This window comes from Miniopterus schreibersii (genome assembly GCF_964146895.1).
Source record: "Miniopterus schreibersii genome assembly, chromosome: 6".
In the NCBI taxonomy this organism is placed as follows: Eukaryota; Metazoa; Chordata; class Mammalia; order Chiroptera; family Miniopteridae; genus Miniopterus; species Miniopterus schreibersii.
This window is the reverse complement of record NC_138107.1, coordinates 68,474,602-68,491,662: the sequence shown is the minus strand read 5'-3', so window position 1 is coordinate 68,491,662 and position 17,061 is coordinate 68,474,602. Positions and strand designations below refer to the sequence as shown.

Here is a 17,061-nt window from a genome sequence, read left to right as displayed (position 1 = left end):
ATCCCATCCCAATATAATGTCCTTTATTCTGTGCACCTAAGAACGTATTTGTCACATCAGTGGTGATCAGTATTTGTTAATGGAAAAATGTTGAGGACTACTCTTTGGCTATATAAGCCCATAAAATATATTCATAATACCAAATCATTTGTTGGTTAAACTAAGACTATATCCCAGCCATATTTCCGATGTTCTATCATTTGGGGAATGCATTTGCTTAGTAGTGATTAACGTGTGAGTTGCTCTACTGCAGCTAATTCAACACAGAAGTTGATCTTATTATAAGAAAATGGCTGCAACACAAAAAATTGTAAGAAGAAAAAGCACAATGTTTTTCATCTGCTGATAAAAAGGACAAATGTAGAGAAAAGAAGGAAAGTAAAATGAAATCCTTCTTATAATTTTTTTCTTCACAAAGTACCAAAGAGGCTTTTTTTTTTCTTAGCATAATTTTTAAGGACTTTCATCAATAGTCTTTCAATAAGGTAACTCATCCTGAAAAGAATAATGGGTAACTGCTGGAAGTGGGATGGCAGGTTTAAAAATATTTGAAATGCCTCTAAGAAGGGGGCCGCTGTCACCTCTGATCTAGTTAACATCGACCTGTGATTATGCTGCACAGGGAAGGGCACTGGAATGTGTTTGTGTCATAGGAACAGATACACACACATGCTTTATATTCTATGGGCCAAAGAAACACAGTCCCCAGGCTTATTACTAGTAACCAACAGACCTTCAACTTCCACATGGGTGTAATGTCTGGTTATTCATATAAAAGGCTATGTGCTATTCTCCCCATCACCGAAAATTAAAAACAAATGCAGTATGACTCACTTTTTAGCTTCACCATATTACTAACATAGTAAAGAAAGACCTTCACAAAATAACGAGCATAAATTGTTATACTTATAAATTATTGTTTCAGTGAAGACTTGATTTCCCTTTAATAGTTTTGCTAAAATAAATGTGTATATGTGAGGTTGGGTTTAGAACAGTTTAAATTTCTGCAAGTATTTCAGTTCATGCTTTGGCATATATTAATCTAAACCATAGGAAACTGCATTTTTATTGACTAAAAATAGTCAAATATTGGCAATTTCATATAGCTCAACATAATAGTAGGCTTAGTTTTAGAAGGCACTTATCTGTTGAATAAGAAAATAAATAATTCTTATTACTGAATGAAGCTTAAGAACAAATTTACACGAGGGAAATGTAATTTTCTAACTTGTAATCTTGCCAGGGTTGCCATTCTCCTTAACAGAACGAGTCGTGTAGGATTTTTACTACCCACGATTAGAATTTAAATTGTATGTCTTATGTGATTCTAAGGTAGCAGAATCCAGCAAATTTCATTCATTTTTGAATTTTCCAGTGCAAAGACTTGGCTGCAGTTGGTCTGCCACAGTGCAAAATAGTACACATCCTCAGGCTAGAATGCTTTGCAGATTTTTCTCCAGTTTTAATTTCATAGCAGGGAACCTAGTAAAGCAGCTCCTCATATCTTTTTAAGTTTGCTTGTAAAGTGTAATCATAACCATTCTACTCCTGGGTTACTTGTCTCAAGGACTTTTGATGGCAGTTCTAGTGTTCAAAGAGTTTCCCTAAGGATCAGAGGCTTATTTTAATAGCTCAAGATCCTTTGTTGTATTTTCAAGTATACTTCTGCAATAAAGATACTGGTACATTATCTTTCCTGTGTGAGACTGATTAACTGACACCCTCAGGATTTCCCCAGTAGAGATGGTAGGTGGCACTTAATTATCCACACAGTGTCAAATAGCCTTTGTGAGCAATGGTAAATGCACACTTAGGAGATGTTGGATTGGACCTAAGGGGTTCAGCTTACGAAGTGAAATGACAGTCATTTTCCGTTAGAAGATTTGAACTGGACCTGGACCAGAGATTACTTTTGAACATTTACTACTATGTGACCACAGACACAATATTGTTAGGGGGGAGTCTATAAACTGATCAACAGAAATTTTCTTAATTTTATCTTTATTTTATTTTACAGGTGTATTTTCAGATACAAATAGTTTAAATGAATCATGGATTTTATGTGTATGATTCCAAAATACATCAAGTGCTCTATGTATTTCAGCTGGAGCTGAAGCGTTCTGTTTCTGAAGGATGCCATGTGAACCTCGTTGTAATGAGGTACTTTCATGCTGCTGTTCCTGGTATTAACTGGCCCCATGTTGGTCAATGCAAGAATTATTTTTAGAGAAAGGATGTCTGAAACCCCAAATAATTATTTCCCTCAATCTCTTTTCAAAATAGATACAAATTAGCGATACCCTGCTGCTTCTCTGGAGAGGAGCAACTCCGCGGGTGATTGAGAAATGCTAGTTCCTCATTGCCATTCCCACATTTCCACGTAAACTCACACATGCAATCATGCTTTGCCCTTCACAACGTTACATCAGAGAAAGGTCTCAGAAACATTTCTTAGTGTGGCGTTCAGTTTGTTTTTCATTCTCCAGTACTTTCAGTTCTAAGGATCACCATAATGTTAGGCGATAAAAAGAGCAAGAAAAATATTCTGTCTCTCTCTATAAAATTCTGTCACATAGGAAATCAAAATAATATCAAAGCTCTACGTAAAATTTACAGGAAAAAAGGCTGTCTTCAAGAATTAATGATCGTTTCTCCAAGGAATTTTATATAAGCCTGCCATGATTCAGAAGCAGAACCAAAGCTGAATCTCCGTGCCATCTGAGTGGCAGTCAAGGAACATGGGAGGGATTGTGGTAAGAAGGGGAGGAAATCATATGTAAATAACTTAAAGGTCTCTGTTTAAATTACTATGGCAACCATGAATATTTAGTTAGCAGTCTAGTGACAATCCAAAGAAATTAAAAGGAATAATCCCAGTCACATAAAAGGAAGAATCTCATAGAACAGAAAAAACAACACCACATTTATTAAAATTTTAATTCGAGGGCCCTGAAAGCAGTACCGCTAATACAGCCCATCCTTGTTAATATTATGAAAGTGATTTTCCTCCCTTAGCCACTTCTTCATACCATTGATAATCTAGTTAAAGCTCAAGGTTTATTTATTCAACTAAACCACCCCAAAGATTCAGTTCACCAAAGCCAATCATGTTTCTTGACAGAAAAAATGTTAGTCTCTCTCTTCAGCTGGAAGTAGTTTAAAATGACTGATACTCTTTCTCTAAATAACTGATGACCTGTTCCTCTCTAAAGATTGGGAAGGCTGGAAATAGCTGAACAATAAGCTGGGAGTAGAGACATGAAAATCACCAGGACTACTCATGTAAAATATACATACCGCTTCCTGAGCCCTTCCCAAACCTACTAAATTAAAAGCCCTGGTCCCAGAAATAACTATCTTTCAAATGCCCTGTGATTTCTAAGTAAAGCCAAGTTTGGGCCCTGGCCAGTGTGGCCCGGGGGTTAGAACATTGGCCCGAGAACCAAAGGGTCCTGGGTTTGAGTCCCAGTCAAGGGCATGTACTTAGATTGCAGGGTTGATCCCCAGCCTCAGTGTCCTGAGGGAGGCAACCAAGGGATGTGTCTCACATCAATGTTTCCCTCTCCCTCTCTCCCCCTCTCTCCCTCCCTTCCACTCTCTCTAAAAAAAAATCAATGGAAAAATATCCTTGAATGAGGGTTACCCACCACCATCAAAGCCCAGTTTGGGAGGAACCACTGCTGCAAGCACAGTTCTCAGCGGTGCCCCCAAGTGGCAGTTCTTGGCAGTTCTCAGTAACTTCTTGGGGCAACTGCTTTTCAGAGGAAGCGACTGGGCTGATTGCAACCCAGGATGGAGGTGGCTCCCTGCAGCGCTGCTGGAGAGGTATGTCTCTGTAGCTGTTGCCACCAAAATGACGGAGGCCCCCTAGTACGTTGCTTCCCACCCTGTAATTCCTATTTGGAGCTCAGCATCATTTCCTACAAGCAAGGCAAAGCAGGGTTCCTGCTGAGCCCTCTTTTGGCAGTAATGATACAAAATTGCCTTTCTAAAATGAACTTCTTGAAGTTCAGCTCATAGACTCCTTCTGTTTACAGGCTGGACAACAGCATACTGGTCATACTAATATCCCTGCATTGTCCTCCCTGATCTCTCCTTTGCCAGGTGGGCGCTGCGACTTGGTCATAACTCGGAGCGCACATCTCCTTCTCCTTTGAGTGCAAGCCCAGGATGCTGGACTGCAGGATTAATCTTTCTTGGGAGTAGTTGAACTTAATTATCTATGGGCTAGGGTGCTGCCCCCAGACACCCTTCGGGCAAGTCCACACAATTAACATTTATTGATCTCTCACTGGCAATGTGGGGTGGAGGGCAGAGAAGGTACCAAACCACAGAGTGGAGAGCAAAGAGTGGGGGGTGGCGGGGCAACAAATAAGGCTGAAGAAATAAGCAGAGGTGATGCTAAGATTCAAGAGGGCTGAAGGAAAAGCTAAGCAGTCTCTAATGATGACCTGAACATTTTAGAATATTCTCCAAAATTCTCCAGACAAGTGATAATGTAATAAACCTTAGACTCACTGGATTTGGTGTTAGTCACAGAAGACTATTTTCTATTACCTATAACATAAACATTATTACTTAGTTAGTTATAACTGAGACATTTTATTTTATAATGTATTGTTTCATGGGTAAACCTTAAAAATATTCTACTCTTATTTCTCTTATTATCTGTCTTAATTTTATATTTAAAAGGTATTGTGAAGGTCTGGAAGCAAATGCTTATTCAATATTTAATCAAAAATATGTACTTCGCCCAGCCGGCATGGCTCAGCGGTTGAGCATTGACCCATGAACCAGAAGATCACAGTTTGATTCCCAGTCAGGGCACATGCCTGGGTTGCTGCTGGTTTGATCCCCAGTAGAGGGTGTGCAGGAGGCAGCTGATCAATGATTCTCATCATTGATAGGTTTCTATCTCTCTCTCCCTTCCTCTCTCCGAAATCAATAAAAACATATAAAAATATGTATTTCAAATCATAGTTATATTATAGGTGATATCCAAAACTATATTGCTTTAGAAGGAAAGATGACTTAGGACAATTTATATATTAAACTAACTAACTCATGTATTAAAGAAATTCAGTCTCAGAGATATTAGATAATTTGTGCAAGATCCCACAAAGACTCGAGCCAGGATCAGAACCCAGTCTTTTAATCTTACATACATTCTTCTATAACACAATATCTCAGAATTAGGACTCCTTCTACTTATACTAGATTCAGCATCTCTGTGTTTCCTCTAAACCGTTTTTGAATGTAGCAATTACCAACTTTTAAAAATCAACTTCAAGTCTTTACTAAAGTATAAAAGAAACATTATCTTGGGAGTTAGGGGAACTGGATTCTTTTCTCTGTTTTGTTACCAGCTGAGCTGGATATCTTGGGGAGTATCACCTACCTTCTCTGGACCTGTTTATTCCACAAAGTAACATGTTTTACAACATAAGCTATGTAAAATGAAGCAGATATCCTAGGAGAGGTCTGAATTTAATGATTATTTTTTAAATACTATCAGTCCACTTCAAATATTTTGAATTCCTTTTTGTTTCTCGCCTCACTACTTTCATGTGAGAGAATAGACTTTAAAAATACACAAGCCACAGCAAAAGTTGAATAAGTTATTCTTAATAGTCACTACCAGTGAATATGTTCAGTGAATGTCTAAGAGTGAAAACAATACAGCCAGTTAAACGAACGACACCTCTGTTTGCTCCATGATGACAACTTGACATGATCCAAAATATGGAGAACCACGACTGATGCAGAAACAGAGTGATTTGGGGATATGCATGTAACTTTTATATATCTCATATGATATTATTTTATATTATCCAACCAATCTCTGAGTTGGACCATTTTTTCAAGGTAAAGAATAGTTTTATAAATAGTACATAATTATTAGTCCTGAGTAAACACTAGATCCGGGAGTAAAATAATAAAACTTCAACTCAAATATGTCCTCTCTGCAGTCCCTCCCTACTCCGGTAGCCTCAGCCCAGCCCGGCCAGGATTTGGATGTCTCCAGGCACAGAGCACGTTCAACAGCTGCTTGACTCACTGCACTTGACTCCTAGTCCTTTGGCAGACTGAGATCTCTGCTGCGAACACCATTTGGAATCTTTCCCCCAAAAGTGATATTTTTGAACATGGAATCTGAAATATAGTGAGGCACTGGTATACATTCATAGAAAAAATAATGCAAAGGACAGTGTGACAGATTTGTCAAAAATCTAACGTTCCCCAAGAAGTGTTTAAGAAGATAACCTTAGATTGGCTGAGGTGGGCATGACAGAATATGAATATGGGTTCTGAAAATGTGAATATAAGAATTGTTAGACGGACATGAGCAGAGCAAGGGTGGTGGGCCAGGTACAGAAATTCATCAGGGCAGAAAGCCCCGGATGCCTAGCAAGGGGCAAAGCTGGGAAAACAAGAGCCTTGTCCCCAGGGTGACCTATCCTCCCCTCATGTGGTTTAGACCCCCTGAGTGTTTCCTCCCTAAAGATAACATCTAGACCTCAGTTGTATTTCAGCTCCAGGCCCAGAAAAGCAGCAAAACCAGACACGTGGCACCGTGGCTGCCTCAGGACCAGCTACACTGACATATGACCCCCTTCCCTGACACTGACCAATCAGTGGAGACCACGACCCTGAAAACGCACACCTGGAAAGCTGATGAGTATTCTATTGAGACCCTCCCCTGAGATATCCACCTGCAAGAAAGAGATTAATATGCTCAGGACAAAGGACCCAGCTCTCACTCCCCACCAGGGGGAACTGCCAGTGCCATCTCCTTCCTCCTTCTTCCCTCTGAGGGGGACCCATGAGACTTGCAACCTGGGGAGCAATGGGCAGCAGCAGCGGGTCCCAGGCTTACCCCCTGAACCTGTCTCCAAGGCCCCCTTCTCTCTCTGACTCCTCAGTAAACCAAAGCAGCCCAGCCTGGGCTCTCCTGTTACTTCTATGCTCTTCCTTGTTTCACTGTCCTAAGTATATTTTTGCTGCCATCATGGACCCAGTACCCTTTGGCTCAGTGCTGTGTAGCCCTTCCCTTTGGATAGCCCCATCCCTCATCCCATTTTCCTTAAATAAATTCAGTTTTTCTTCATTCACCGTCTGAGATGGCTACTTAGCCTGCCCGCGCACCACCCACCTTAACCTTTCAAAAATGATACTAGCTTCAGGTATATGGATTATTAAGGAGAGAATATCAGATATGATTATCAATGGAGACGTACATAAGCAGGTAGGACAAAAAGAGCGAGGCCACAAATAATGAAGGGAGACAGATTAGGAAAATATAATCAGAGAGTCCAAGAGAGTCACTTATCTGTTTTGGGCATTTGAGAGGAAACTAATAATAATAATAAAAACTACACAATAGTTATTATTATTTCAACAACAACAACAAAAATAGTTAATGCTTACGGAGCACTTAGTATATATGCCAGCACCACTCTAATGCTGTAAATATAATAATTCATTCAATCTTTTGACAATCATATAAAGTAAGAACATTATTATTGTTCCTAATTTATAGGAGAGAAAACTGAGGCGCAGAGATGGCTCGCAGATCCCAGAGGGTAACAGGCAAAGCCATGGCTTGAATCTGTGGCCTAAACCCCATGAATAAATCTAAAATCTTAACCACAGGATAAAAGGTGCTACAGAGAAGTAGAACACTTTTGAATTAAGCATATATTAAATATGAGATAAGCAAAGCCTGGCCGAAGAAAATAAACCTCATTGCAGCCCTATGCGGTGACAGTAAAAAACAAAACAACATCAACAAAATAAACATGCAAAGAATTCCCTTTTTTAGGTCCTTTGTGTGAATTGTATTTCTTTTGGGATTTACTTCTTTTGTCCCCATCATCAGACCAGAGCACACACAGAACTAAGACTTCTTTTAAGGTCTCAATCCTCTAATCATTAGCATTGTCAGAAAAGTCTCTTTATATGTAAAATTAATCATTGACTTTCCAAACTTAAACCCATTTCCTCCTCTCTGATCTTTATTGGAGATGGGAGATACATACGAGATGAAGATAGTTAAAATTCTAATCACCTTGGGTTTTTCCCTTTTATTTAATAACTCATTTAAATGTACTTCTGTGAAATCCGACTTTAAAATATCTCTGACATTAATTACTGATATATTCGAGTCTTTCCGACAAGCCCGTTTGGCCATCTTAAATGTACTTACAGTGAGTTTCCTCATCTTACCTCTCCGTTTTCTAAGGGGTGTATCTTGGAATAAAACGAGGTGCAGATGACCTCGTCGTCCTTGGCGTAGGACGGGGGCCCGGTGCGGGGATAAATGCCGTAGAGGGTCAGGCACTCGGCGTCGGTCACAGCGTGGTACTGCCAGGGCTTGTAGTCCGCGTCGTCCAGGGAGCGTTCCAGGATCCAGTTCCCAGGCCGGGGGGAGTTCGCTGCCTTCACGATCACATACGCGATCTGGAACACCTGGGCAGGGTGACAGCCACCGGGGAAACTTTGAATTCCAAAGTGTTCTCACATTTTACATGTCAAGCATAAAGCTTGATGCGACAATAGATTTTATTTCAGATGTTGTTCTATAACCCTTTATAGTCTGTGAAATGATATTACTGTTGCATGTTCGTAGTTAGTACCTTCTTGGAAGATGCGATGTTTCATTTTGACAGCCGTGTCTTTAAAAGAAATGAATGAAGATTGGATGTTAGCTCTCTAACAACTCGTTGACATCATCTCACTCAATTTTTAAAGTTCCATTTTAATCATGATCACCTAAAGCATTCATTACATACCAATTTGCTCATCCGACTGTGTTAGAGAGTATAAAGCATGAGTTAGAAATTCCATGTGTGAATGATAGTGCTTGACAGTTTAAAAGATATGCTTACTTGTATTACCTAATCCTCCGAAAGCACCACTTAGGTGGGGTTAGTGTGGTGCAGCAAAACCAACACAGAGCTTTGGAGGCACAGTTCTGTATTCGAATTGCGGTCTCAGCATTTATGTGATCTTGGCCAGATTATTTTACTTTTCTAACTCTTAGCTTCCCATTCTGCAAAATAGGGTCAATAATTAGCATACAACTGAGAGGTAATTTGGATTAAATGAGATCATGTGTACAAAGTACCTGGCAAAGGACTTGGCAGTAAATAATAAATGTCACTTCCTCTACCTCCCCAAATAGAAAATAAGGGAGAAGAAATGCTAGTACAGCAGACATCTGATTGAACCTGGAACATATTAAATGAAAGGTTTCTGTACCTTGTGCACAAGAGGTAAATATGTACAAATAAAGGGGATAAAGAACGGCATGAGTGACAACAGAGGCGAATGTGGTATTTTCAAATCTACATCAAATTTGAAGATATAAAAAAAACACCTTGGATGTTTCGTGATAGTGCAATTGTGAGTCTTCCCCAATGCAGCCCCAAAGTCAAAGCATAGTGTACAAACATTGAGTAACATTTATGTGCAATTCTTTGGGTAGAAAGATACATATAAACTAATGTAACTTACAGTCCCATCATCCATGGGTTGGTGATAATGAGACATATGAAAAATATACTGCTAATAAGGGGACATGTTCTGTTTATGCTCTGAGATATGGGGAGTTTGACAGCTCTAAGCTCGGAGTGACCGGGCTCACTAGAAGGGTACAACTGGGAGGGCAGACCCAATAAATAATGTGATTAAAGGGCCTGCTGGGCTGCCCAGGAAATCCTGAAAGAAATGTCCTGGAAATAAACTTGGTCTGCTTCAGTTTTGACATGAGACCTTAATGAATATATAAACAGTCTTTATGGTAAACTCAAAGGGACTGAATTTAAAAATATGAGGTTGGTAGAGAAGGGGTAGTGGGAGTGGGCCTGATGCAGCTCTTTTGAAATGGTCTGAGGTCTTTTGAGGTCTTTACTAGAAGGCGGCCACACTAACGTGCAGTGAGCAAAAAACACAAGCTATCAAATGATTAAAAGGGGGCTGGTATTTGCTTTTTAGGCACAGCTGTGGAAAAACCGGTGGTTAACATACTGAAATACTTCTGCACTTGCTGGTGAGTTGCTGCGGGCCAAGCCTCCCAAATGCGTCCTGTCCCATGAGGCCATCTGGTTAACCTCAGCATAGCAAAAAATAGCCAAGACATCTATTCTGATTGGGCTATACTTTGCTCTGCTTTATTAAATATCTCTCTGGGTGGGAAATATCATGAATCTATATTTACAACATATACAGATAAGTATAAATGCAGATACACACACATACCTATGATTGTACATATAACTATACTTAAAGATACTTAGACTTTTGGGGAAAGATATGCATGACATGTTAAGGTTGTTACCTATGAAGTCTGAAAGTAAGGAGTTAAGGAGGGAAGGAGAAGAGCTTTCACTTTTCATCCAATATCCTGCTGTATTTATTTATTAACATAAATGCCTTCGTTCTTCATAAAATTACTTTTAAAATAAAGGAAAAATGAAAGCAAATCAGTATCAGGAAAAGCATAAGAATAGGACTAATGAAAAATACTCCATCAACCATTATCCAAAACATTTGCTATTTCTACCTTTTTAAGGTGTTATTCATGAGGACGTGGTTTAGATACTCCACACTCAACAACTCATTCACATGAAATTTCTTTATGAAGAAATTCACTGAAGAACATACCTATTGAGTAATCTGACAGAACACAGAGAGATAGTTGCCTCGATTATAAATATAAAACACCCTGGTCCTAATTTCTGGCAATCCTACATACAGTATTCGAGACAATGTTACTAAAATGATAAATACAAGTAACTAAATTGTGAGCTCCTAAAGAGCAGAGATGCTACAATCCTTATAACTTGTTTGAAATAGTGGGCATTCAATATTGATTAGATTTAGTTAAATAACCAAAATTATTGTAATGTGCTCCCTTGTTACTTCTATTAGCATAACACTGATTTGTTTTCACTTTTGTTTTCTTCTGTTTGTTTGAGCTTCAATCCCAGTCACTGCTAGGCTATTTTGTCAGGTGCAGAGACTAAAACACATATAGTGTTGGTCCTATTATGTTTCTGTGAGCTGAGAAAATTACTTAAACTCTTTTATCCTTAGTTTTATCCCAATGCTTCCTTTCCAAAGTCAAAACCATGGAAGAGATGCTGAGATAATGAATACAAAACATGGTGTGTTCTCTGGGGGAAAAAGGAATCTATACAAATATTTCAAATTAGCATATTTCCTTCTAGAAAAAAAATTGCTGAGATATTAAATAAAAAAAGCAAAGCATACTTAGAGATCATAGTTACCCAATAAAAAAAATAAAGATACACTGAGGTTATGGCTAAAGAATTTTGTTTAGAAAGCAGCTCAGCAAGCAAATATAAGAGGCCAAATTCTCTGGAGTTACAATGTGGATACATATGACTTAAGAATTTCTGTGTAGGCTCTGGAATAATAGATGAAATCCATGAAATAAAGTTATACTAGAAGCCCCACAGACTCTTTCTATAATTCAATATAATGGTCATCATTAAGTGACATGAAAAAGCAGTCATTGCCTTACAGACTATTAGAAGAGGCCCATTTCAAAACAATAATGCCCTTTCATTTATTTTCTATGGATCCTTTCACATTCTAAGAAAAATTAATTAAATTAGTTGGCATGTATTATTTTGAGTAAACTTTTAAAAATGTGGTAGAAGGTATTATTGAAAACCACAATGAATAGAAGTACTCTTTCAAGGCATCAGAGAATGACTGAAAATTTTAACAGTGATTTTCTAAGTACTCTGATTTTAATGACCCTACTAAAATAATTCTCTTTAGGTACCTATGCTACTTTCATTAACTGTGGCTTCTATTTTCAGTATAAAGACTCTTCAAAATCAGTAGTTATGAAACCGTACTTCCAGATGAATAAAACCCTAATTTTTATGGGGTGCAACAAGGAAAGAAATTATGTACATCTCATTATGAGAAGTACAAAAATACTTTATCAGCTAGGTTTGATCAACCTTAGATATCAATGCATAATTCCCAAATTTTTATCTGTTTGAAGGCACTTTTTATAAATTTGGTGCATGAAGAAAAAAATCCAAAATAACTTTGGAAATAATACCAAATGTTTGACATTTTATACATATCAAAGTGAATTTTCTATTTCATATTCCATTGGTATGTCACCTAACAAGATATAATTACTTCACTGATGCAGAACTGAATTAGATGTTCCTGCTATACTAAGCAGTATATTAACAACGTAATCTCTTTTAGGGTAGAATTGGAGAAAAGAGTCTTTCTAAAGAATCTTCAGTCCCAAAGTAGCAAGTTATGTGCAATGACCATCATATATATAGCGATGCTTTCCAATCTTTTTCACAACATGGCTGAGATACAATATTGGTACAGTACTGGGGTAAAAGGAGATCTCACAGCCCTAAGTGAGCATCCTAGAGGCCTTGGCCAGTGTGGATGCTGCCCAGGGGCTGAGTATCTTAGCTCATCTATAACCAATTGGTTCTGATACCAAGAACCAATTTCTAGCACACGCATTGCCGAGTCTGGATTTTTTAAAAATATCCTCTGCTGTAACTCTAAGGAACTCACTTTTATCCCAGTTTCTTTGTCCTAGAAGAATCATAGATCTAGAAACATGTTACCAAAGAATATTGTGTTTCAGAGATTTTACTGAGAATTTTGAGTGTCGCTGGCATACAATTAAGAGAGCCAGGCCAACATATGACTCCTTAATGATGTAACCAAGCCATGGGACCTGTTTCCTATAGGCTAATCCCCAAGAGAGCCATGAAAATACTGATGAAGGCCACTCTATATGGAAAATGATACTTCATCTTTCTCATAAGGCTTGAATTAACTCTTCTATTTCTTCTTTCTTAATCTCTCAAGAGAACATGTGGCCATCTAATCCTGCCTGCTGTTGAGCTCTGCCTCCTTTCCCCACATGGCTGGCTGCTATAAATTTCCTATAGCAAGTCCACGTAACAAAACTGCTTAATTTTGAAAGTGGCTTTGCAATATTCTAGCACCTGCACTTGCCCATAATTTGAATTTTTATCATTTCCAGGCGCTGTGATGCCATCGCTAATATACTTTGAAAACTCAACTGTATTCTTAGTTCTAAAAGTGTGTTTATATTTATCCATATAGTTATATTGGCTTTTGGAAAGTAAAGAGAGTTACACAATATCCAAACCAGAAAGGATCCTAGCAATTGTGAGTTTTCAAGCTTAGTACCCACTGGAACAATGAGGGAAGACATATAGAAATGTGTATACATCTCCATGTTTGAGCTGATGGATGTAATTCATATTGTTTGCTCTTTTCCCTGAGAATTCAAAAGAGAGAATAAAGAACTAAAATAGAAACCAGTAACAACCAAGAGGAAGGGATGGGGAGAGTTTGGCAGTTTTCTAGAAGGTCCCTGGGAGCTGGCTAATGGGGAAGAGCAGAGGTCAGGGCCTAAAGTACTCCAAGTGGCTAGTGCCTGGGAGGAAGTCCAGCAGGACCTCAGAGCAGCAGGTCTGACCACAGGCAGGGGGGAGAAGTGGGGCTGAACGCAGGCGAGCTCTTACTCCCAGCAAATTTTCTGAGCCATCAGCAGAAAATATGTGGCTCATTATAACCTTAAAAATTATTTGACGAGATCATTGTACAGATTTTGATAATACTATTGCTAGACTTAAGTTTAAGTCAAGCTCCAAAATAACAAATGTTGAAATGACCATCTAAACTTTAAAAATTAACCTGGAAATACACCCAATAGTACTTTCTGGATGAGTTTTATGGCCCTTTCAAAAAACATAGAATAATTTGATGGGGAGTCCAGAAAGACAGTTTCTTGGCCCACCTGTATTTTCTTCCAGACAAATTCATTTACAGTAATTTCATATACTGAAATGATCTGTATTTGTCACCCAGGTATAATGTACAATCCATTTATTCCCCCCATCCTTCCCCAAGTGTACAATTGCTGAGTTTGAACTCAATGAGTTGCAGGTAAGCAAATGAGGTATTTTACCTCAGGGTGTGATTCCCATGTTGCCAGAGAAACAAACACTCTGCCCTCAATTAAAACAGATTTTTTTTTTTTTTTTTTTTTATTCACGTTAAACTCATGGAAAGTTTATACATTTGAAAATGAATTGCTGTACCTCTCCAGAATTTCTAAGAAACAATAATCTAACTGGGTGACTAATGATAATCCTTTGAAGATAAAATGCTCAATTATTTGGTGAAATTGTTTTTTAAAGGGGTTTTAATCAATGCCTAACTACTCCTGGAAAAGTGTTTGAAGAATTTCTCTACCTTACTCTGCAAGAAAGAAAATCTCAACTTCTAGTTCTGAGAAATAACTAATTTCAGCTCTCCTACGTTAGTACATAGAAGTAAAGCAACTTCATTTTTCATTTAAAATATTAGGTTATTTTCCCTAGAGCTGGACAAGTTGATTATAAAGTTGATTTGGAAGAATTAACAAGCAAGAATAGCCAAGGAAACCTGAGCTGGAAGAGAAACGAGTAGAGGGATATATTACTGTTAAATCGAAAAAGCAACATGGAAAACATTGCAGTTCTATAGGATGCTACAGTTTACAATGAAGGGGACCTCTCAAGTGATGGATCTGTGGCCACTAAAATCTCCAAAAAGAGATACCCCTGGACATTTTCCGCAGTATGATGGAACCACACAGCACCATCTATAAAGTAGTCATGCCAAAATGTGAACCCAAATCAGAGCAAGTCTCCTAAATGTAACTGTCATGTGCACAAAATACAGTAGCAGAGGAGCATGTAAACAGCACCACAGGAATACAATTTGGAAAATTCAGAATGTGAGAACCTCAGTTGGACAAACAATAGGATTTCTTAAAAAAATAAATTGCAAGGAAATAAAAATAATGAGATTATAGATTAAGTGCGATTTAAGAGCTATATCAAACAAATACAATCTTTGACTTCAGGGACATCCTGATTTAATCAAACATTAAAAAATTTAGAAGTGAATGGGATGAATCTGAATACTTTCTGTGTACTAATGAAGTAGTGGTAATAGTATTAATTTTTAAATGTGACAATGGTTTTGTTTACAAAAGAGCTGAATCATTCAAAGATACATACTGGAATATATAGAGAGAAAGGGTTACATATGGAATTTGCTTGCAAATAATCTAGAGGTCTGGATAAGTGTAGAATTGATACAAGAAGAGTCATGAGTTCATTCATACAGGTGGGTGTTGGGTGCATCTAAATCTACGGCCCTCTCTATACCAGGGGCAGGGAACTTCCAGTCTCTGGGCCGTATATGGCCTCCGAAATCATTTGGTCTGGCCCCGCCAAGGCAACCGCAGGCAGGACTCAAAATTCAATACATCTAGGAGCTTTTTTCATAGCTAATTTTTAAGTTGATAATTTTGTATGGCTCACAAATGATATTATAAATATTCCAACAGCCCTTGGCAGAAAAAAGATTCCCCACCCCTGCCTACACCATATGCACACTGTGAAATTCTCATAATCAGAATAAAAGGAGTACTAATAGATCTCAACTAAATAAACAAATAAATCTCTTTTACACAATGATTTTACCACTGCTGGTAATTTAGTGCTTTCTCTTAAAAACATTTAATGCCTTTTCTTTCCTGTCTTGATAAATGGTAAACTCCGCTTAATGCTGTCACCACACTGCATTCTGAGCTAAGGAAATAGATCTTAATAATTCTTTCAAATTAACTACCAAATCTAAAGGGCATTGCTGGCCCAGAAGGTATCAAAATTTTAGTCCAGTCTTAAGAAAACTAGTAATATGAGTGAATAGAATCCAAACTGGAGTGATAAGGTCCTCCCCGAGCTTATTAATGCATTTAGCACTCCATGCTTCATTAAGCTGCTATCATGTTTTAACAATGTTAGCTGCAGGTAAAACTCAGACAAGCATTTTCCTTCTCTTTAGCACTGCCCTTGACATCTCTTCCCTCCTCCCCTATTTCTCTCTCATTGGAAACCATCTACGGTTTCAAAAGATCGACCTCCTCCTGCGAACGAGCCTTCAGCACAGCATGGCTCTCACACCAGCTACTGGTAAAAGAGCAGGAAGGCTGAGTGGCCCACGGAATATGGCCCTCCTTTCAGTGAAGCCATCCCAGAGCACAATATTGGTGTGAATCACAGACAATCAGAAATGTGACAGTTTAAAGCTTGCCTTCTGAAATTTATTCACCCTGGAGAAATACCTGGGACCACCTTTGTTTTTGTGCTTCCATAGTTACCAGGGTAAGAACCTATGTGTTCTCCAGTTTATGACATTGCAGACATGAATGAATCACTCTAGTTCAAAGCGTTGGGGGAATAAGAGCAAAGATTTGTAGTGACGGGAAGAGTTAGACATATAATGTTAACGGCGTAGATAGCAAATCAAAGACAGAATGAAACTTTCTGATCTTGGTTCACGAATTCTTTCAACAGATCAGAGTCACTTAACATTTTATTCAACGTTAGCGATTACAAATGAAACAGCATCAGCTGCTTTCATGCTTCTATATCGCCCCGCTTGCTTGTCTTTCTCTAGGGACATTCTTAAGAATAGTTTGTACCCACTCTTGTTTATTACTTTACCACCCCTGGAGCCCACACACCACTCACCACCCTATTTAATCAGTTCCAGAAGAATTACAAGCCACCTGGTTGGGAAATTCATTTTCTTTTCCTCCAGCTCCATCTTCTTTGAAGTCTCTACAGCCATTGACTATGCTGCTCTCCCCCTTCCTGAAACTTTTTTTAATCTTTGAAAAATGGTACTTATTTATAATTCAGGGATTTTTTATAAAAAAACAAAACACAGAAAAACATGTTTTCTTCATACAGCTTTTGCCTAAAATGGAAAGCAAACAATGGCAGAGGGGGTGTGAAAGCAGGAGGAGTATTCAAAACAAGACACAATCTGAATCCCTCCCAAGTCCCGTGTGAGTGCTCCTGGCCTGGTTCTTCGTAACTTCAGTTTCTCTGACAAAGGTGTGCTCAGTGTTTTATTTCCTAATAATCTTTTCCATAAGTAAAGTAA

The 17,061-nt window shown here is 38.4% G+C and overlaps 1 protein-coding gene across 6 annotated transcripts in view; it reads right to left on the bottom strand.

Moving 5' to 3' along the window:
- Positions 1–17,061, bottom strand: part of LAMA2 (laminin subunit alpha 2) — a 459,384-nt gene that overhangs the window by 304,253 nt on the left and 138,070 nt on the right. For all 6 annotated transcript variants that reach the window (XM_081140004.1, XM_081140000.1, XM_081140002.1 and 3 more), the window contains exon 4: positions 8,227–8,469. In XM_081140004.1, the coding sequence (XP_080996130.1) occupies positions 8,227–8,469 (243 nt within the window). The remainder of the gene's footprint in view (positions 1–8,226; positions 8,470–17,061) is intronic.